The sequence below is a fragment of the Canis aureus genome, chromosome 8 (genome assembly GCF_053574225.1).
Source record: "Canis aureus isolate CA01 chromosome 8, VMU_Caureus_v.1.0, whole genome shotgun sequence".
Lineage (NCBI taxonomy): Eukaryota > Metazoa > Chordata > Mammalia > Carnivora > Canidae > Canis > Canis aureus.
Window position 1 is genome coordinate 37,444,614 of NC_135618.1, and position 20,616 is coordinate 37,465,229.

Sequence of the window (20,616 nt, forward strand, 5' to 3'; positions counted from 1 at the left end):
CCCTGCGCACACCCTGACCCCTGGGGCCGGAAAGCCCTCCAGCCAGGCGCCACCACCGGAGACGTGTGTGTCCGCAGCCCGAGAAGGTTCAAAAATGATTTTATTTCATTATTATCCAAGTACCTTTGAAAAGATAATTGTACAAGTCAGCGCATGAAAAACGGGCTGGGACAGCCCCCCACTGGCCCTGGCCTGAGAAATGTACATATTTACAGGGGCCCTAAGAGGGAGGGGCCCGGACCCGCTGAGCCCGCGCCGGGAGGGGTGGGCGATCGCGACGGGGCTCCATCGCCGGATCCACACAGTGGCAGGCAAGAGACAAGCTGTGTTGAAGGCACTCGGTGACATGTACAATTTACAGAGGCCCGGGGCCCAGGCACCCACCCCAGGCCTGGCCAGGCCTGCCTGGGGTAGGTGGTGGCGGGCGAGTCCCGGGGCGAGCGGCGGAGCCTGCGCGGTGACGCGGGGCGAAGAGCGCCGGGCACAGCGGGACGATCCACCCGCAGCAGCAGCAGCAGCAGGGCCCGGCCACGCCCGCAGGACCACCGTGGAGAGACGGAGGCCTATGGGCCCCCAGGACGGGCCTCCAGCCTGCCGGGCGCCTGCCCGGCTCGGACGCTGCGTCCCTGCCCGGGCCCGAGGCGACGCGGACGCCAGGCCGGCGCTCAGTCCACCTTCTCCACTTTGCCGATGATCTTCTCCTCGAAGACGGGCAGCACCGCCTCGTCCTCGCGAACCTCCTCGAACACCACTCCGCAGTCAAACTCGTCGCTCACTTTCTTGAAGTAGTATCTGCAAGGGGCGGGGGGGGGGGGGGGGGGGGGTGTGTGTGTGTGTGTGTGAGCGTAAGGGCGCTCGCCTGGCCGGCGGCTCCTCCCCGACCCCTCCCCTGCAGCTCCTCCCCAGGCCCCTCCCATCCAGCTCCTCCCCAGACCCCTCCCATGCAGCTCCTCCCCGGCCCCTCCCCCTGCAGCTCCTCCCCGGGCCACTCCCCAGCAGCTCCTCCCGGCAGCTCCTCCCCGGGCCCCTCCCCCGCAGCTCCTCTCCGGCCCCTCCCCTGCAGCTCCTCCCCCGCTCCCTCCCAAGCAGCTCCTCTCGGCAGCTCCTCCCCAGGCCCCTCCCAAGCAGCTCCTCCCAGCAGCTCCTCCCAGCAGCTCCTCCCCGGCCCCTCCCCCGCAGCTCCTCCCCGGGTCCCTCCCAAGCAGCTCCTCCCGACAGCTCCTCCCCGGGTCCCTCCCATGCAGCTCCTCCCCCCGCCCCCCGCGGCCCCCCCTGCAGCCCCTCCTCCCTCGCCGTGCACACCTGCTGCACAGGCACCAGCACTGTGAAGGGTCCCCGCCCCACCCGGGTCTCACCTGTAGTTGCCCTTCTTGGTCAGCAGCTCCTTGAACTGGCCGAGGGTGACTGCGCGGCCCCGCACCAGCGTCCGGTAGGGGATGGGCTCCCCGCAGAAGTAGTAGGCCACCACAATGCTGTCACACGACTGCGCGCTCCCACTGCCCGCCTTCCTCTGTGACTTTGTCCTGGGGGCAGAGGCGCAGTAGTGACGGCTGGGTCGGGTCCCAGGGCACAGCCCACGGGCCTCGGGTGCCCCAGGACACAGGGCGCGCAGGAGCGGCCAGTCTCGCCGAACGCACACGCCCTCGCCCGAGCACCTTGCCCGGCCAGGGGGGCCTCAGTCCATGGGGTCCCGGGCGGGCACCAACCCCACGCACTCCAGTACACAGCGTGGACCCGGCTCACGGCCCGCCTGCCCGCCCCACGCCCAGCTGCCTCAGTGGCCCACCACTGCCGCACCCACTGCACGGCCTCAGGTCTCCACCTGCAGCCTGAGTCGGCGGGGCAGCACCCCATACGCAGACCACTGAACATGGCGAACGAGTTTCTCTGGGCCAGGCCCCACGGCGGATCCCAGCTCCTGGCTTCCAAGATACCCAGGCTACTGGAACCAGCGCAGCCCCAGCGGGTCTACACTGCGCGTGCCCTCGGAAAGGCCTAGAGCCCTCCCGCTTCGGAAACATCGGCGGCTGGTGGCTGCACACAGCACTGTGCCAGGATCTGGAGAGGGACCTGCTCACCGCGGACAGCCTGTGTAGACAGCAGAGGCAGTGGGCGGCCAGACTCCCCAGGGAGGGCAGGAGGCCGCACGGTCCCCGACCTGCCTGCTGGTCCTGCCTGTGCTGAGCACTGCTCTGCGTCCGAGAGCACAGGCAGCAAGTGCCCTCTGTCATCCAGCTCACCCCCGTGACCGCCCCAGGGCGGCCCAGGTGGGCTCGGCGCAGCCCGTGGCCCCGGCCCGGAGCCCTGCCAGAGGGGACTACGGCATCACAAGGTCATCTGAGCGCACGGTGGGGACTCTCCCTCGCCCTCGTGCTCCTGGGCACACAAGGTGCCTAATTGGGCCTGCGGCCTTCCACTGCTCGAGCCAAGCTCGCATGCCTGCCCTGCCCGCATCCTGTACCCTCCCGCTGGGGGGCAGGGGCCCCGGGAGGTCCGTCCTTGCAGGAGGGACGCAGGGACCACCCTTGAGGAGTGAAGCCCCTCAGGCATCGGGCTGGACATGACAAAGCATCGCCTGGGATGAGGAGGGGGCCCTCCTTCGCTCTGTCCTGTGCACGTATGCTCCCCAGTGCCCACCCTGCTCTGCACGAGCCCGGGGAGCGGACGCGTCCACGCACGCCTGCCTTCCACACAAGAACGGAGCGGGCTCGGTGTGCACACAGCCCCTGCGCACAGCCGGGCCACCATGCAGGTGCTGAGCCAGGGGAACCACGGCCAGTCACGGCGTGCGGGTGACATGGGCCGGAGCGGAGGCAGAGCACAACTTCCTCTCTGGCCTGCTGGCCACAGGGCACACGAGGACGGCCTACATCTCCTTCCATGCACACGGGAAGCTTGAGCCCGGCCCGTGTCTTCCAGTGCGGCGCCCCAGGTACGGTCCCGGGGACAGTGGCTCCACTGCAGGACCTGGCCGCGCGCAGTCTGGGTAAGCGGTACTGGGACCCGCCAGGGCGGCGCACGTACTCTGTCTCGGAGAGCTCCAAGTCCGACACGGCTGGCACCACGCTCAGCACAGGTGTGCACGTTGGCCTGATGCAGGAGCGCCCCCGCTGGATGACCTCCTGTACATACCTAGGGAACAACCGGGTCAGTGAGCCGCAGGTGCCGGGGTGGGTGCCTGGGGGGGCGCTGGGGCAGGTGCGGCGGCGCGGCCGAGGGGCCACAGACTGGCAGGTGGGGCAGGAGCCCCCAAGAGGCTGCGTCATCGCCAGACACGGCTCAGCCTGTGTGAGGCAGAGGAAACATGTTCTGGCCGTGGGGCTGGAAGGTCAGGGCTCCGTCAGGGTCAGTCACAGTTCCAGGTGCCTCACTGGACGACGCAGCTCCTGGGACCACCCGCAGGGAGCGCGGATCCAAGGCAGGAGGGTCTCATCCCTTCATCCGCCCTGAGGGCCTCCGGGCCAGGGCTGGCCTCGCCGCCTCCGCGCACACAGCTCCTCCTCGGCGGCGCTCAGACGCTGCTCCGTCCTGGGGGCCGGCTGGCGGCCCTGAGGCGACTGCTCGTCTGCCAGCCTGGGGGTCCCCGAGGACCTCGTGGGGGGCCCGGCACCCTACTGCTGCCCTGGACCTTCACTCCGTGTCTGCAGCCATTGATAAAAGGCCTATGCGCCTGGACCGACGACAAGTGGCGATGCCAGAGCCTCTGGCCAAAACCTGTCAGGAGGCTCACAGCCCCAGACACGAGAGGCCCGAGGGGCGGTTTGGTGTCTCTGCAGCAGGAGTCTGCTGGTGGGGTCTGCTGGTGCTGGTGGGAGAGCAGACGCGAGCCCTGCACCCCAAGCGTGGCAAGGACGGCACCCCACAAGGGGTCTGTGCGACAGGGAGGACCTCCCACGTGCCAGCCCTGCCACCCCATCCGCCTCAGGTCCCGGGCCCTGTCAGGCTGCATGGCATCCCTGCGCCAGGCCAACCTCCCATGCCAGCCAGCGCTCTGCTTCCAGGCTGGCAGGGTCACGGTGTGAGACAGAAGCCGGAAACGTGGGTGCCTTCAAGACCAGGGGACACACTCAGACCCCTGGCTCTGCCCAATGAGACGGGCCCCCTGCCACCAGCCTCCCAGAGCTGGATGGCCCCCGCAGCGAGGCCCCTGGGAAACATGACCAGTGATCGAAGACGGGGGAATGCGTGCCGGCCAAGTCCGAGGAGATCAGGGTCACTGTGGAGCCACCCGCCCTGAGACCCTGCTCCATGTGGGAGAAGTGACCTCGAGGCCCAGCTGAAAAGGTAGGGAAACCACACTGTGGCCTGAAGAGAACACCTGCTACCTCAAAGGGGTGCCGCCGGGGGAGGGTCTGTTGGAGGCTGCATCGCCAGTGGGCCCACCTCTGTGGTCCCCGAGGCCAAGGAGGGCACGGCAAGGGGGACACTGTTCTTGGGGTCCTTCCAGGAGAAAACCTGAACATCTGTATGTACTTGAGCAGTGCTGACCGTCCTGCCCGCTGCCGACGGCACTGTTCACGGCACCCCCAGGGCCCCCACTGAGCTCAGCCTGCCCAGCAACCGGGGTGACCGGACGCCAACCTCTAGCTGTTCCACGACGTGATGGGGCACTGCAGGCTCCCAGCAAGAGCCAGTGTGAGTGTCCACTCACAGAGCAAAGAGGGCTCCCTCTCCATCCCCACGGGGACAGGGTCAGCACCACCTGACCCCCCAGACCCTGCTCACAAAGCAGGGCCCCTTGCCAGCCCACGGTGGCTCTTAGTGGAAAGGAGAGACCAGGACTGCCAGGGGGCGGGCAGCTGGGCTGTCTGGGGGAGCCCCGGGCCTTGGGGAGCTCTGGCCCCTAAGCAGTGCCGAGGCGCTTGGCGCGGCCCTGGCAGGTAGCGCGGACTGCCCTCCCTGACCCCCATACCTCTGCTTGGAAGGTAACTTGCTGGCTCTCTTCTCTTCCTCCTCCAGACGCCTGCGGGCCTCCTCCAGCTGGGTCAGAGGGTTGGGGGCCGGGTTGGGTGGCATGGTGGGGTCTTGAATGAATAGGTGAGATGGCTGGACGGAGTTCCGGAGCTGAGCACTGACCCAGGGATGCACAGCCCCGGGACGCTCGACAGACAGGGGCCTGGAGCTCTCATGCACCTGCTGCTTCTTGGCACCAGAGGACCTTTGGGAACAAGAGAATCGGACGTGGCAGCACCTGAAGCCCTGGCCACAGGCAGGTGCCAGGGACCGGGACCAGGACCGGGCGGGGGTGGCCACACACACCACTGACCCTGGCCAGCATGTGAGCTGCTGCAGTTTCCTCCTGTACACGACACAGACATGTCTATGTCACACACTTCTTTTGTGATTTTTTTCCCTTTCCTTTTTTTTTCTTTTGTAATTAAAAAATATATATTTATTGTAGAGCGAGGGAGTGGGGGGGGTGGAGGGAACATCACGTGGACTCCCTGCCCACCAAGGGGCTCGATCACACGCCCCCAAGACCGTGGCCTGAGCCGACGCTCAACCGGCCATCAGGTACCCCCTTCGTAACTTAGTTTTAATAACTTTATTGAAACTTTATTGTCTCTCCCATAAATAAATATTTTTTAAAAATTAAAAAAATATGTAAATCCTATCCTATATAACTAATTTTGTTTTTTAAAGATTGTATTTATCTATTCATGAGAGACACAGAGAGAGAGAGACACAGGCAGAGGGAGAAGCAGACTCCACGCAGGGAGCCTGACGTGGGACTCAATCCAGGGACCCCGGGGTCATGCCCTGGGCTGAAGGCAGATGCTTCACCGCTGGGCCACCCGGGCTGCCCTAAAACTTCTTTTAAAGAAACATTTTTAGTGTTTTTAAAAAACATTTCAGGATCAGGATGCCCGGGTGGCTCCGTCGGTGAAGCATCTGCCTTCGGCTCAGGTCCTGATCTCCGGGGCCTGGGGTCCAGCCCTGAGTCTCTCTCTGGGCTCCCTGCTCACTGGGGAGCCAGCTTCTCACTCCCCCTCTCACTCTCTCATGCTGTCAAATAAGATAAAGTAAAATAAAATAAAACCAAAAAATGTTTTAACGTCAAAACAAATGTTCCTCGTGAGAAACTCAAAATACACAGTAAATTCAAAGAAAAATATAAATAATCCAAAATATCATACTTAAAAATACCTACTCCCATTATACTGGTATATCCTCTTCCCTGTCAAAAATACTTAAGTGGCGTAACTCTTAACATGTAATTTTTTTCTGGGTTTTCCCCTCTGCACGATAGCACAGCTTTGCCTTTGTAATTCAGCACAAAGATGCTTCACGGCTGTGCGCTATGCGTTTGCTCAACTGCTAGATGAATTTGAGCGGAAACATGAGGGTCTTTGAGCTGAGGCTGTAGCCTCAGAAAGAGGGGTTTAGCGAGGGGGAAGCCCCAAAAAGAGGGCTCACGACCCCAGAAGCTCAAGGGAAGGCACCCCAGAGGGAGGTGGGCTCTGCCCCCTAAGAAGCCGCAAGGCCAGCCCCGGGGAGACCTTGGATCTGGGCCCCCCGCCCCCTCCTAGCTCTCCCTGCCTGTCCCCACCCCCTGCCTACCTGCTTTATGTAAGAACAAAGGCAGAGGCACACAGCCCCCCGGCTCGAAGGCGAGAGGGACCTGCTGCAGACAAGGAAGGGCCATCGCCCAATGGCCTGTCCTAATAGCAAGCACCTTCCAACCTGAGACTGTCTCCAGATGTGCCTTTTACTCTGTCCATTTGGGGTGGAGGAGTGGCCAGGATGGAGCCATTCCTTGCAGAAACCCAAAAAAGGAAGAAATCCAGAGCAGCCTCCATCTACCCCCCACCCCAACCAGAGCAAGCCAGGGGCTCTGCACAGACCCCTAGCCCAGGACGGGCTCTGTGACCATGTGTGTGCCCAGGGCTGTTGGAGACCAGACACGGGGACCCAGAGGAGGGGGGGCCCCACCCTTTGTCACCACCCAGGATGGGCAGGACAGGTGTGCACTGCCCCCCACGATGGAGGGCCAGGGGCATCTGAGATGGAGGAAATGGGAGGCCCGCCCACCCATGGGTCAATCCCACCAGCCCCAGAGCCCGGGTGGCTGCTTTGCGAGTGAGGTGTCTGCAGGCTGGGAGGTGTCTGACCAGCCCCCTAACCCCTCAGAGTCTCCCCATGGTGGATGGGCCCACGTGGAGCAGCAACAGCCTATCTGGAGGCCCGGCTCCCCTGGAGGAGCCCCTGCATCCTTGCTCAGACGGTGCCGACACCGCAGATGGCTGGGGGGCACCTGCACGCACGTGAGGCTCTCCCTGCGTCTGTCTGCAGACACGGGCAAGTACCAGCCTCACCTCCCCAGTAACTGAGGTCAGTGTCATGCAGAGGCGTCACCAGCCCAGAAATAACCTCCCGAGAGCAGCCGTGTGATGGCAGGTGGGGCGCAGCACGAGGAGCTCACACAGAGGCAGGGTGACGAGATAGAGCTCAGCAGCAGGCGGGCACGGCCCTGAGGACGCTGAGGCTACATCAAGGCCCCCACTCCCCTGGGGCCCCCGCTGCCATGGACTCGTTGCTTCCGCCGCACGTGCTGAGACAGGGGGGTGGCAGGGCCACAGCTGCCAGGGCCCTGGTGGAGCCGTGCTGGAGGCTGTCGGCTAGCTCTACGCGCGCCGTGCCCTCGAGCCAGGCCACTGGGCGCCTCTTACCCGTGGCCGGCCTTGCGGTGCCTGCTGATCTCCTTCTCCCCCTCGATGATCCACTGCATGATCTTCTGGTTCTTGTCTGTGTCCTCCGACGGGCCGGGCACCTCAGTGCCGGCATTCTTCCCCGACTCGGCCTTCTTGGCATTCCTCCTGGAGGCAGTGCCGGCCTTCCCGCTGCAACAGCAAGAGCCGCGAGTCACCTGCTGACTGTACCTGGCCTGACGCCGGACCACACCCCAACCCAGTGGCTTCGCCAGTCGTGTCCTCATGGGCTCTGCCCCAAGGCCATCTGGCAGGATGCGGAGGAAGGGGTCCGGGCGACAGCAGCAGGACGGCTAGGGCATTTGCCCTCACCCACCTGGGGACCCAGCCATTCCCCGTCCAGACGCCTCCCTCGGAAACCAGGGCCTCCACCTCGGCACCCCCGTGCCGGGCCCAGCACCCATGCCTGGCGCCAGGACTCAGGCCACCACATGCCTGCAGTCGCTGCAGCTATGGTTGAATCACTTTCATTTTTTCTTTTTTTAAAGATTTGAGAGCGAGTGTGCGCACACACCGTGGGTGGGTGGGTGGGGAGAGCAGCAGACTCCCCACTGGGCAGGGAGCCCAATATAGGGCTGACCTTACGACCCCGAGATCATGACCTGAGCTGACACCAAGGGTCAGATGCTCACCCGACAGCCACCCGGACACCCCAGGGCTGAAGGACTCTCAAAGGGGAATCGTGGCCTAGAAATGCAGAAGAGAAGCCGCGGGACACAGCTTCTCACGGTCCCCTTCCTGGCCGGGAAGACCCACAGGTTCAGGGACAAAGGATGCCCGGTCCCAACCCCAGGGCACGGCTCAGGCTGCCGCACGCACTCACCTGTAGGCCAGGCTGTCGCTGGCATTGGGGGCGGCACCCACGCTCTCCGAGTGGCTACGGGGCTTGGCTGTGTGGCCGTGCAGCTCCGGGCCCCATGCAAAGCTGCCCTGGACCCGGCGGGCAGCCTCCGCATCGGCCGGCTCCTTGGGCCTGGCGGTACTGTGGTGACTGTGGTGGTGGCTGTGCCTGTGAAGGTGCGGGCCAGCTGTGTCCAGCTTCGCCCCTGACTTGGGTGCGTGCTTACCGTGCCCAGAGGGCACACCCCCCAGCACCCCCACGATCTTGGGCACGTGGCCATTGTCAGGGGAACGATGGCCGGGCCCTGGTGACTGACAGCCAGGCGTCCTCATGACCCGCTGCACGTGCTCATCCAGGATGCTCTCGGGGTTCTCCTCGTGCGCGTCCCGCAGTCCCACGCAGCCCACGTCTGCGTAGCGGGGGGGAAAGTGGTGCCAGGCGGGGGCCAAAGGCAGCTTATGAATGGCCCCCAGGGGGCCTGAGGGCACATCACCATCCTCTCCTTCTTCCTCCTGCAGGACAAGGGCCACGTGTCAGCTCCCTGTCAGTCATGGAAACCTCGCGGGTGGGGTCACACAGAAGTGGGCCTGCAGCGCGGTCCGAGGGGTCAGGAGCCCGGAGCCCAGGTGCGGGGGGGCCAGCTGCCTCGGGCTGGCTCCAGGGCCCCTCCCTGCAGCTGCGGAGCCCCCGCTCCCACCCAGCCGCAAGCGCTGGGCCCCAGGAAGCGGTGCCACGCTCACCCACAGTGTGCGGATGCGCCCGTGGCTGCCACCCACCTGCAGTTCAAGGGTCTCAGTGCCAGCCTGAGTCCTGCTCGCTGAGAAACCTCCATACTGACTTTCGTGTTTCTCAATAAAGATACTTTTACCTTTTCAGTCAATGATTTTCCTATTCCTCAATATTTAAAAAAATTTTCATTTCAGTGATCTCTATCCCCACCACAGGGCTCGAACCCACAACCCCGAGATCAAGAGTTGCAAGCCCCTCTGGTGGAGCCGGCCTGGGGGCCCCATTCCTCAATTTTATTGCCATAGTTTCCATTATATTTTTCTTTTTTTTTTTTTTTTTTAAACTTTTATTTATTTATGACAGTCACAGAGAGAGAGAGGCAGAGACACAGGCAGAGGGAGAAGCAGGCTCCATGCACCGGGAGCCCGACGTGGGATTCGATCCCGGGTCTCCAGGATCGCGCCCTGGGCCAAAGGCAGGCGCCAAACCGCTGCGCCACCCAGGGATCCCTCCATTATATTTTTCAAGGGAAATTTTGCCCTTGTACAGAGGAACTCTTGTTTCCTGCTTAATTATCGAGTTACGGGTTTCTCGGTACATTGTCACACTGGACCAGCGGAGTTTCCTCTGGATCCACAGGACCACATCTGTAAACGTAAACATCTGGTCAGTCTAACTCCAAAGATACATCTCAAGTCTCCTTCCTCGCCTCACTGAACTGCACAAACTGCATAATGCTGAGTGAACCCGCTACCAACCAAGAAGAACGGGAGGCGACCCAACCGGGCCTGTGCTGTAACCAGACCCTCGGAAATGCAACACAAAGCGTCCCATGTAGCGGGAAATACGGACCCCTCGCTGGCACGGGCTATCGGCTGCAGGCCCGCCAGGCCTGCTAAGGGCGCAGGCGCTGGGCGCTGGGACGGCCCAGGGACGGGCACCCCCCACGGCCCCCCCACACCCCCCATCCCTCCGCCTTGGCCTGCCCGGGGCACTGGCGGTGACCCCCGAGGGCAGCAGGGAGCAAGAGGGACGCTCTCGACCCCGGGGAGCCCAGATCACATACATTCTCTCAGCGGCTCTGCCATCACAGAAAATCAATGTCAGGGTCTTGAAACCCTGACAAGAGGGTTAGAGGTTTCCTAGCAGATAGTTTGTTTCTTCTCCACTCTTATTTTCCAAATTTTACAATAAAAGTAAGGTTTTTAAACAAGATTTGTTAATGTATTTGAGAGCGAGCACGTGGGTGCAGGCAGTGGGAGGAGGCTGAGGGCCGGAGCCTGGAGGCAGGCTCCCCGCTGAGCGCAGAGCCCACCCAGGGCTCAGTCCCATGACCCCGAGGTCACGGCCTGCACCGAAACCAAGAGGCATAGGCTTAACCGACTGAGCCGCTCAGGCGCCACAATAAAATTAACTTATTTAGTCATTTTTCTTTAAAAAAAAAACAGTGACTTATGACACATTCTTATAGGCTGCAAAATCACACAAGATGGGGAATCTCACGTGGGTGTGGATTCCCTGTAAACAGGCTACTGGATTTGATTTTCTCCAGAGTTTTTGTGCATAGACACAACGTGAGCGACGCAACTGCGCTGCCGCCGGTGCTGGTGCCCCGAGGGCTGAGGGGCACCCGTGGGGACAGGGGAGCTGCGGCAGCGCAGGCCGCACTCGGCCATGGAGAGCCGGGCCCCCCAGTCCGGAGGCCGAGGCGCTGCCCGGGCAGCAGGCTGGGCTCCCAAGTGAAGGCGGCAGGGGCGCTGGAGGTCGGGGTGGGCAGGCCCCGTGGGGCCCGTGGGCTGGGTGCTGGCCTCCGCGCCCCCGCCGGACCTGGCAGCACCTGGGCAGCCCCGCTGGAGGAGCCGACGCCGGTGCCGACCCGACAAACAGCTCCACATCTGGGCCCACGCAGCCGCCGGAGCTCGCCGGGACTCGGGGCCGCCAGCCGAGACCGCAAGCCCGCCACCCGTGCCAATGCCCACTGCCTGCGCGCACAGCGACCACGATCCCCCCAGGCGGCCTCACGAAGCACGGGTACCCGCGCCCCGCAGGCCAGCATCCGGCTTGGCGCCTGCCCGTCCTCCCACCGCTCCCCCAGGCCGCCGGGGGGCCCGAGGAGGGGGCTCCGCGGTGCGCCCACCTGGCCGGAAGCCAGCAGGCCGAGGGGATGGCGCCGCCACCTGGCACGGGTGCTCCGACACGCCTCCACACCGGGCCATATGGTGCTGACGGCCTCCGTGACCACACCCGCGCCCCGGTCTCCGCCACGAACCCCAGGTCCCGACATGCAATGGGGAGCGGGGTCACACGAGGGAGCTCCCGAAGCCCAGGGGGCAGCGGCAGGGCCAGCAAGGAAGCCACCAGTTGTGCCCGTGTGCTGCGGCCCAGGAGCAGCCTCGCGACAGCATCTCCGGCCTCGAGCTGCACACAACCCCTGGGGCAGGAAGCGCGTAGGCCCCTCCTGGGAGAGCTCCCCGAGTCTGGGGACGGCGCGGGTCTCCATCAGAAACATGAACGTCACGGACAGAAGTCGTTCCTTAAAGCGCAACCTGGTTTTTGATTTCAGGCACTGCGCATAAATACTGAGCAAACAATAGAAAATACAAACTTGCAAACTTGGTGGTGACCATTTTTTCTTTTTTAAGTCAACTCTACCTCAACGTGGGGCTTGAACTCACGGCCCTGATCAAGAGTCTCTGCTCCACTGACCACCCGCTGGGCGCCCCCAGCGGTGGCCACTACCCACTCCAGCAGGGAGTCCCTATGCGCAGAGCAAGGCCCACGGCCAGGAGGACGGGGTGCAGGAGCCTTGGGCACAAGCCACCTCGTGGAGTGTGAGGGGCTCGGGGAAGTCCTCACTCGAGGAATGAGCTCGTCACCCAAGTCCCAGCACAGGAGCCCCCGCACGTGTGAGGAAGCCAATCTCACAGGATGACGCGCAGAGGCGACCGAGGCAAAGTGTGTCCTTGGCAGTTAGGGCAGGAAGCATGAAAGCAAGTGAGTTACAAACTGCATGAAGGTTTCACAGTGTTGAGCGTCCAGCAAGGCCACAGGCCCGAAACAAGGTACACGGTGTGCAAGTCCCGCCCTCACGCCTTTCTGTGCTCTGCGATGGCAGGTGGGGGCCGCCAGCCCTCCCTGCCCAGTCCACACACACAGGCACACAGGACCCGGCAGTGCTCCCCGGGGGCCCCCGGGACACGGGAGGGGCCAGCAGGGCAGACGGGGCGTACCAGCCCCCAGAGCCTGCAGCAACAGGAGAGCAGGGGGGGCAGGCCCGGCCAGGCCGCTCTGGGCACACGTCGAACGCCACCACTCTCCTCCTGAGCTGAGCCCGCGTGGCCCCTGCGTGGCTCCCATGGGCGACGACAGCGGGGCATGCTCTCGGCCTGCCCCCCAGCTCCGCATGGCCCAGAGTGGCTGCTGAGCGCCCGCGGCTGCCCCCCACCCGGGCACCTCCTCCCTGGAGAGCAGGCGGCGGGGGCTCCGAGGGGCAGGCGGCCAGCCCCAGAGTGGACGCAGTCCTTGCGGCCTGAAGCCACCCTCCACTCGGCTCACCGCGCGAGCCCATGCGTAGTCCTCCCCCGAGGGGCGCACTCACCATCCGGACGCGTTTCAGCCGCTCCTCCAGCTTCTCCTCGGCCTCCCGCGTCCGCTGGATGGCCTCCAGGCGGTGGATGAGCTCCGCGGCGAACTTCTGGGGCTCCACACGGATTTCCTTTGGCATTCGGTAAGTGCGCTGCGAGGAGACACTGCTGATTAGCCGGCACGTGTGGCTCTGAACCGCCACCCGCGCCAAGGTGGCACGCGAGCACTTTCTGGGCAAGACATCGCACATGAAATCCGCATTTTAACGTAACTGTTCATTTTTTCCCCTCTCGCTCCGTGTCAACCTCTTCACTGGCCCCCGTGCTGTGGGACTAAAACTCTCCTCACCCAGCGCTGACCTGGGAGGGGAACGCGAGGCTGGTAACCGTGTCCTTGGCCTCTGCGACCAGAGGACTGGCAGCCGGGGGCCGGCAGGAGCCAGGTTAGGTCACCAGGGCAGCAGCCGGCAGGGCCCTAGGCAGGGAGTAGGTTCGGTGTGCTAACTCCGGTGTGTCCTTCACCTCGGCCCCCAGCCGCCCCCAGGAAGTGCCCCGCACACGCCTGGCCAGGCCAATACCCCGTGAGGCCCAGTGCCTGGGGCAGACCTACGGGGCCAGGGACCGTGTGAGGGAGGGGCCGAGCCCAGCCCTGGGGGATACAGCCTGCAGGACTGCCCTGCGCAGCACGGGACAGCAGCCCCCGAGGGCCCACACCAGGCTCGGGATGCGGCTCTGCTCTAAGGGTGGGAGACACAAAACTCAGGGCACAAGTGTCAGGGGAAATGAGACGACCTTCCTTTTTGGACAAAACAGCTGAGCAATGCAGCTTTCAGGAACACACTGTAAGTCTTCTAGGGGCGTAACTTTACTTTGAAATAACTTCAAAGTTAAAAACACCGTAATAGCCCAAAGAACTGTCCACCCTCCACCGCGATTCCCCAACTGCTGACACCCGCCAGCACTGCCATCCCCTCTCACAGACGCTGACACAGATGCACGTGTGCACACACAGGCAGACACGCGTGTGCACCTTGAGCCATGAGAGAAGACACGAAGCCCGCTCCTTCCTGAACACCTTCGTGATTTTACCAAACACATCCTTGCACTTCATCACAAATAGTACAAAGCGAGGAGAGCGCCCTGGCAACTATTACCTAAGTAGCCGATCTCATTCCAATTTCATTAGCTGTCCCAACAAGGCGCACTGTAGCATTTAAACCTCCAAGCCACCAAGGTCTAAGTGAGGGGGGCAATGGGGGCCCCGGGGGGCCACCAAGGGAGGGGAGGGGGGAGGTAGGGGGGAGGGGGGAGGCCTCCCATGGGGGTCGGAGCCGACTGTGTTCACTTTTCTCGTCTACAACAGTCCCTAACCTCAGACACACGTGAGCCTGGGGGAGAAAGTCGTGGCCAGGGCACAGAGACCAACACTCCATGTGGGGCCGACACTGGCCTTGATGAGCTCAGGGGCAGCTGCAGGGACCTCAGAGGGCCCTGGACAGGGAAGCAGAGGAGGGCAAGGCCAGGACACAGGCGGCACGTCAACGGCACGACAAGCTGGTGCAGGCAGCCCGGGGTTGATCCTGGATGTGAGGAGGCCAGGCTCACGAGGACGGGGCGACTGAGGGTGGCCAGTGTCCCCAGAAGAGGCCAGGCGGTAGGGATGGCGAGAGGCTGAGAGGCCGTGGCGGGGTCTTCCTGGACAGACGTCAGATGTGAGAAGCGCAGAGGCCGACAGGGCCGGCCAGGGAGTGCTGCCCCCGCGGGCGCTGCGTGGACCAGAGGGGCAGGGCCCACACGGGGCTGAGGGCCGAAGGCCAGGCATCCAGGTGGCCAGAGCTCCAAGGTCCGGACAGTGGGACGGCACACACGGACCGAGGGCACAGTGAAAAGTCCTCACGAGGCCAAAGTGCACACAGGCAGGGTGATGCTGGCGAGAGGACACGCGGGGGCTCGGCTGCGGCAGATGTACCCCCAAGCCCGTGTGCTCTGGAGAAGAGCCTCCAGGCTGCAGGTTATGCTTCGAAAAGCCACACATTGCAAGAAGTTATGCTAATGACCACACCTGTGCCTTCTAGCTGCAGAGGAACAGGAAAGTCGCCAAGGAAAAGACTGTCATTAAAGCCATGGACCTTCTGGGGCACGGGAAGGGCTCCTCCGTCAGCCACGAGGAGCAGCCATCTGACGCTCAAGGGGCAGGGCAGGCGCCCACGTGCCCCAGCACAGCCACCAACAAGCCCCTCGCCCAACCCAGGAGCCAGCCCGCGTCCCCCTGCCCTGCCACTGCCCAATGACAAAACGGATGTGTACAGGCTCTGGGTGCAGGCCAGTGTCCCCACCACAGAAGACCATCCCAGCCACAGCACCCCACAGCCTTGGCTACGATGGGGAACACCTCTGTCTGGTTGGCTGAGTAAGAAATGTTACCCTTGGGGCAGCGCGGGGGGCTCAGCGGTTTACCACCGCCTTCAGCCCAGGGCCTGATCCTGGGGTCCTGGGATTGAGTCCCATGTCGGGCTCCCTGCATGGAGCCTGCTTCTCCCTCTGCCTGTGTCTCTGCCTCTCTCTCTGTGTCTCTCATGAATAAATAAAGTCTTTAAAAAAAAAAAAAATGTTACCCTTAAAAATAAAAATCAGTTATTTTACCAGGAAAGATGGCTTTCTTCGGGAAAGCAAATCTATGGGCTAAGCAATCTGTAAAAAAGTCGCAAACCACTCCCACAAACAAAAGCCATTATTTTGTGGAGCAGGGGAGGAAGTTGGGAGGGGCTGCTGTGCATGGAAGCCCGCACACGGGTGTCCAGGGTGATGGGGTGATGGGGGCTTCTCCATGGCCAACAGGCAGGACACGCAGCCACATCCTTCCCTGTGGCTCGGGACCCTTGCCGCTGACGCTGCTCCTGCAGCGTCTGCAGGTGATAGTTCCTGCCATCGGGCACCAGAGCTCCCCCGCCTGGGCCCCCGACTCCGCCTGGGCCAGGTGTCTCCCGATTAATGTCCGCGGGCGTCCACAAGGGACACCTGGAGTCCCTTCACCTGCCCAACCACTGCCCCGAACAACGTGCTGCTCTGAGGGCCTCTGCTCTCTCAAGGCTGAAGCCAGAGCTCCTGCTCCTGCGGCCCCCACCCTCTCTGTCCTGCCCTCTGCCGCCCACGGCTGACCGTCAAACAACGGACGCGGCTGTGGCCCTGCAGAGGCCAAGAAGCTCCTCACACCCCAGGTAAGTACACGATCGAGAGCTTCTTGTCACGCTGGACCCCAGAAACAAAGCCCAGGCGGGTGAGGACCTCTGGCTGACCTCTGGCTCCCCGTCTGCACTGACCCCCCTGGCCTGGCCATCAACCAGCCTGGGCTGATCTTGTGGATGCGTGAACAGCACATGGAGCAGGGGCTCATTTGACCTTCCCCCGAAGGCAACACCGGCTTCTCTCAGGACACACAGGACCTCCTGCTCTCACTGAATGGTCACTGAGGGCCAGGCCCAATGCTCGGCACAGTGCCTGCCAACGCTCTTAGCCACCCTCCAGGGGCTGGTCAACCGAGGCAGGAAGCCTGTGGGGCCGCAGCACCGTCCATGCCTCACAGGAAGGCCAGGCTCTCCCTGCCATGCCACTGCCTTTCTTGGCTCTACCTTCATGCTGACTTGGCCAGGACCTTCCAAAACCTGAAGACTCCTTGCCTTCCTCCATTCTGGAACATTCCCCCACTGACACCTGTTGTTCTTGACTCTTCCTGATTCTCCCCATGCCATATTCTGAGAAGCCTTTCCAGGTCTGTATTCAACCTCTCATTTTCTATTCTGGTTTTAATGAACACTCACTCTGGTTAACTTATTGAATCAAAAATTGTTTTTGAGGGATGCCTGGGTGGCTCAGTGGGTTAAGCATCTGCCTTCGGGTCAAGTATGATCCTGGGGTCCCGGGATCCAGCCTCACACTGGGCTCCCTGCTCAGTGGGGAGCCTGTGTCTCCCTCCTCCTCTGCTGCTCCCCCTGCTTGTGCTCTCTCCCTCTCTGAAATCAATCAATCAATCAATCAATCTTTTTAAGAAGAGAATCAAGAAAGTGTGGTCCTGGCACAAAAATAGACACACAGATCAATGGAACAGAATAGAGAACCCAGACACGGGCCCTCAACTCTATGGTCAACTAATATTCAACAAAACAGGAGAGACTATCCGCTGGAAAAAGGACCGTCTCATCAATAAATGGTGCTGGGAACACTGGACAGCCATGTGCAGAAGAATGAAACTAGACCACTCTCTTACACCAGACACAACGATAAACTCAAAATGGATGAAAGATCTAAGTGTGAGACAAGAATCCATCAAAATCCTAGAGGAGAACACAGGCAACACCCTTTTTGAACTTGGCCACAGCAACTTCTCGCAAGATACACCCATGAGAGCAAGGGAAACAAAAGCAAAAATGAACTATTGGGGCTTCATCATGATAAGAAGCTTCTGCACAGCAAAAGAAACACTCAACAAAACTCAAAGACAACCTACAGAATGGGAGAAGGTATTTGCAAATGACGTATCAGATAAAGGGCTAGTAGCCAAGATCTATAAAGAAGTCATTAAACTCAACAGCAAAGAAACAAACAATCCAATCATAAAGTGGGCCAAAGACACAAACAGAAATCTCCCAGAGGAAGACCTAGACATGGCCAACAAGCACGTGAGAACAAGCTCCGCATCACTGGCCATCAGGGAAATACAAATCAAAACCACAATGAGATCCCACCTCACACCAGTGAGAATGGGGAAAATTAACAAGGCAGGAAACCACAAATGTTGGAGAGGATGTGGAGAAAGGGGACCCCTCCTGCACTGTTAGTGGGAATGTGAACTGGTGCAGCCACTCTGGAAAACTGTGTGGAGGCTCCTCAAAGTGTTAAAAATAGACCTGCCCTAAGACCCAGCAATTGCACTGCTGGGGATTCACCCCAAAGATACAGATGGAATGAAACGCCGGGACACCAGCACCCCGATGTTTATAGCATCAGTGTCCACAATAGCCACACTGTGGAAGGAGCCTCGGTGTCCATCGACAGATGATGGATAAAGAAGCTGTGGTCTACGTATACAATGGAATATTCCTCAGCCATCAGAAACAACAAATAACCCACCATTTGCTTCAATGTGGATGAACCTGGAGGGTATTATGCTGAGTGAAATAAGTCAGGCGGAGAAGGACAAACATCATATGGTCTCACTCATATCATATGGGGAATATAAGAAATAGTGAAAGGGATTATAGCGGAAAGGAGGGAAACTGAGTGGGAAAAACTAGAGGGAGATAAACCACGAGAGACTCCTAACTCTGGGAAACACACAAAGGGTTGCAGAAGGGGAGGCGGGCAGGGGGTGGGTGACTGGGTGACGGGATGAGCACTGGGGGTTATACTATACGTTGGTAAATGGAATTTAAATTTTAAAAAAATAATGTATGTTAAAAAAGGAGGATTACAAATTAGCATCCCTAAATCCCCTTTTGGGGTGGAGATGGGGGTCCGGTGTCTCAGTGTTCAACATGTCTCCAGAGAAAAATCTCACAGATCCTTTTCCTTTTATCAACTCAGTTATTTAATGAGAGTGAGGAGGTTTGACAGTGGAAACACTCATCTCTTCTAGACTCCTCTAAGAAATCTTCATCCTTGGTCCTCAGGCACCTTCCTTTGGAGTGGAATCTTGCGCTTATCTTTTGAAATTTCCTTTTAAAAACTTGTTAAGTGGGGGATACCTGGGTGGCGCAGCGATTTGGCGCCTGCCTTTGGCCCAGGGCGCGATCCTGGAGACCTGGGATCGAGTCCCACGTCAGGCTCCCAGTGCATAGAGCCTGCTTCTCCCTCTGCCTATGTCTCTGCCTCTCTCTCTCTCTCTCTCTCTCTCTGTGACTATCATAAATAAATAAAAATTAAAAAAAAATTGTTAAGTGTATAAAATAAGATGTCTCTCTGTGCCTTTCTGTAAATCACAAAATCAGAAAGAATGTTCCCCCCAAGATGCTAAGGTTTTGCTGAGTTTTATGTTTTCTCTTTTTTTTTTTTAATTGGAGTTCAATTTGCTTTTACTCTTAAACATGAAACAACATTTCTGGAATTATCTGGTGTTCTCTTTTCACCACTATAAATTATGTGACTTTCTCTTAAAAATAAAAATAGGACATAAAAGTGTGAAAAAAATTTTTTAGGATTTTATTTATTTATGGGAGACAGAGAGAGAGAGAGAGAGAGAGAGAGAGAGAGAGAGGCACAGAGACACAGGCAGAGGGAGAAGCAGGCTCCATGCAGGGAGCCCAACTCAGGACTCAATCCCGGGACTCCAGGGTCAGGCCCCGGGCCAAAGGCGGCACTAAACCGCTGAGCCACCCGGGCTGCCCTGAAAAAAAAAAATGTAAATAGAAAAAAAGAAGTTGTTGCAGAAACGTTGCAAGAGCTCCAGCAAGAACATTTCCCAAATTGAGAGCAAGTTGCTTCCTCGATGTCCCGTCACCAGAGCGGGGCAGGCATCCTACCAGGGGCCCTCCTGACGCAGGCCGCCGGACCTCCTCTCCCACTGAGGCCTGAAGTACTGAGCTGGGCTGTTTCTCTGACTCCTGTCTCCTCGGTGACTCCAGAAAACTGGAAGCCAGTTCCTGTGTAGGATGGCCCTCACCCTGGGCTACTGTCCTGGGGACATCCCTGCAGCCCCCACGGCCCCCACAGGCAGCACCCATCTGACGGACCACACGAAGTCGCTGGTTCCCACCGGGAGCAGGTACTGCCCGGGGGCTACTCCGGGGGGCGTCAGTGCCCCGTTCCTCTGCACGCTCCACCTTGGTTTCGCCAGCAGACAGGCACAGATTTCTCCTGCATCGCCACGGACTCTGACGCCCAGCAGCCTGGGTCTGCGGGGAGGGGAGCCTCCACGTGGCTCCTGTGTCCTCTCACCCCCTTCCTCTGGGGGACTTGGCTCCCCTCCTGCTCCCCCTGCCCAGACCCAGCTCTTAGTCTACATGTCTGCAGAGCAAAGCAGGCACCTGCCTGGGGCTCCCTCAGAGGCCGCTGGTGCACACACACACGTGCAAGCACATGCACGCACCCATGCTCCCCACAGCGTCTTCCGCTCCTCTCCCAGCAGACACGTCAGTGCCTGGGCCGTGCCGAGTCAGCTGGGAGGCGACAAAATGCCGGGCGGTCCTCTTCTCAGAAGTCAGAACAAAGCCACATCCTTTGTTCTCACCATCACCTACCTCTCTTCTTGCTTCAAAACTAAAGTGATCTGAAGGAGCTCAAAGGTCCCTCGAACCAAGGGACCCTGGCTGAGGATGGGCGTGCGCTGACCCTGCACGCACGCGCTCTTCCTGCACAGACCGCGAATGGGCGGCCACCCGAGGCCGCGAGCGAGCCCTCCTCCTCTGCCCTGAGAAGTCCCTCGTGTCCAGCCAGGGCGCCAACGTGAGCAGAGCAACTCTGCAGGTAGACAGGCTGCCCGGCCCACTTTGGGCAGCCCCCAGCGCCCACGGTCGGGAGCACCCCTGGCACCTTGGTGTTGTCACCCTAAGGGGTGAAGCCGAGGCAGCTCCCACGGAAAGTGCCACAGTAATGTGGCCAGGCCCGGGGGCGCCGGGTATCAACGGAGCCGCAGTCAGGAGGCCCAGGCAGGGGCCGGCGACAGGCTCACAGCCGCTCTCTTGCCTCGAGGAGAAGCACCTCACTTACCAGAATGGGGCCAGACTGCCCGGCAGGTGCCGTGGCCGGCCCTCCCGCTCCT

General features: G+C 60.7%; 2 protein-coding genes across 6 annotated transcripts in view; one reads left to right on the top strand and one right to left on the bottom strand.

Annotated features, from left to right (window-relative positions):
* Positions 1-82: 82 nt before the first annotated feature.
* The window catches only part of AXIN1 (axin 1), a 63,498-nt gene continuing 42,964 nt past the window's right edge, over positions 83-20,616 (bottom strand). For 4 of the 5 annotated variants that reach the window (XM_077905891.1, XM_077905887.1, XM_077905889.1 and 1 more), the window contains 7 exons: positions 12,878-13,015; positions 8,533-9,062; positions 7,671-7,841; positions 4,913-5,158; positions 3,025-3,132; positions 1,356-1,523; positions 83-792 (listed from right to left, as the gene is read on the bottom strand). In XM_077905891.1, coding sequence (XP_077762017.1) covers positions 666-792; positions 1,356-1,523; positions 3,025-3,132; positions 4,913-5,158; positions 7,671-7,841; positions 8,533-9,062; positions 12,878-13,015 — 1,488 coding nt within the window. In that variant the 3' untranslated portion in view covers positions 83-665. The remainder of the gene's footprint in view (positions 793-1,355; positions 1,524-3,024; positions 3,133-4,912; positions 5,159-7,670; positions 7,842-8,532; positions 9,063-12,877; positions 13,016-20,616) is intronic. The other variant, XM_077905890.1, reaches the window with a different exon arrangement.
* LOC144318715 (uncharacterized) lies at positions 1,293-5,699 on the top strand. The gene is made up of 2 exons (XM_077905904.1): positions 1,293-4,284; positions 4,448-5,699. The coding sequence occupies exon 1, from the start codon at positions 3,305-3,307 to the stop codon at positions 4,235-4,237; it is 933 nt and encodes a 310-aa protein (XP_077762030.1). The 5' UTR covers positions 1,293-3,304; the 3' UTR covers positions 4,238-4,284; positions 4,448-5,699.

Coding starts and splice junctions, on each gene's coding strand:
- LOC144318715 (XM_077905904.1), top strand. CDS start 3,305: ATGTTCTGGCCGTGGGGCTGGAAGGTCAGGGCTCCGTCAGGGTCAGTC.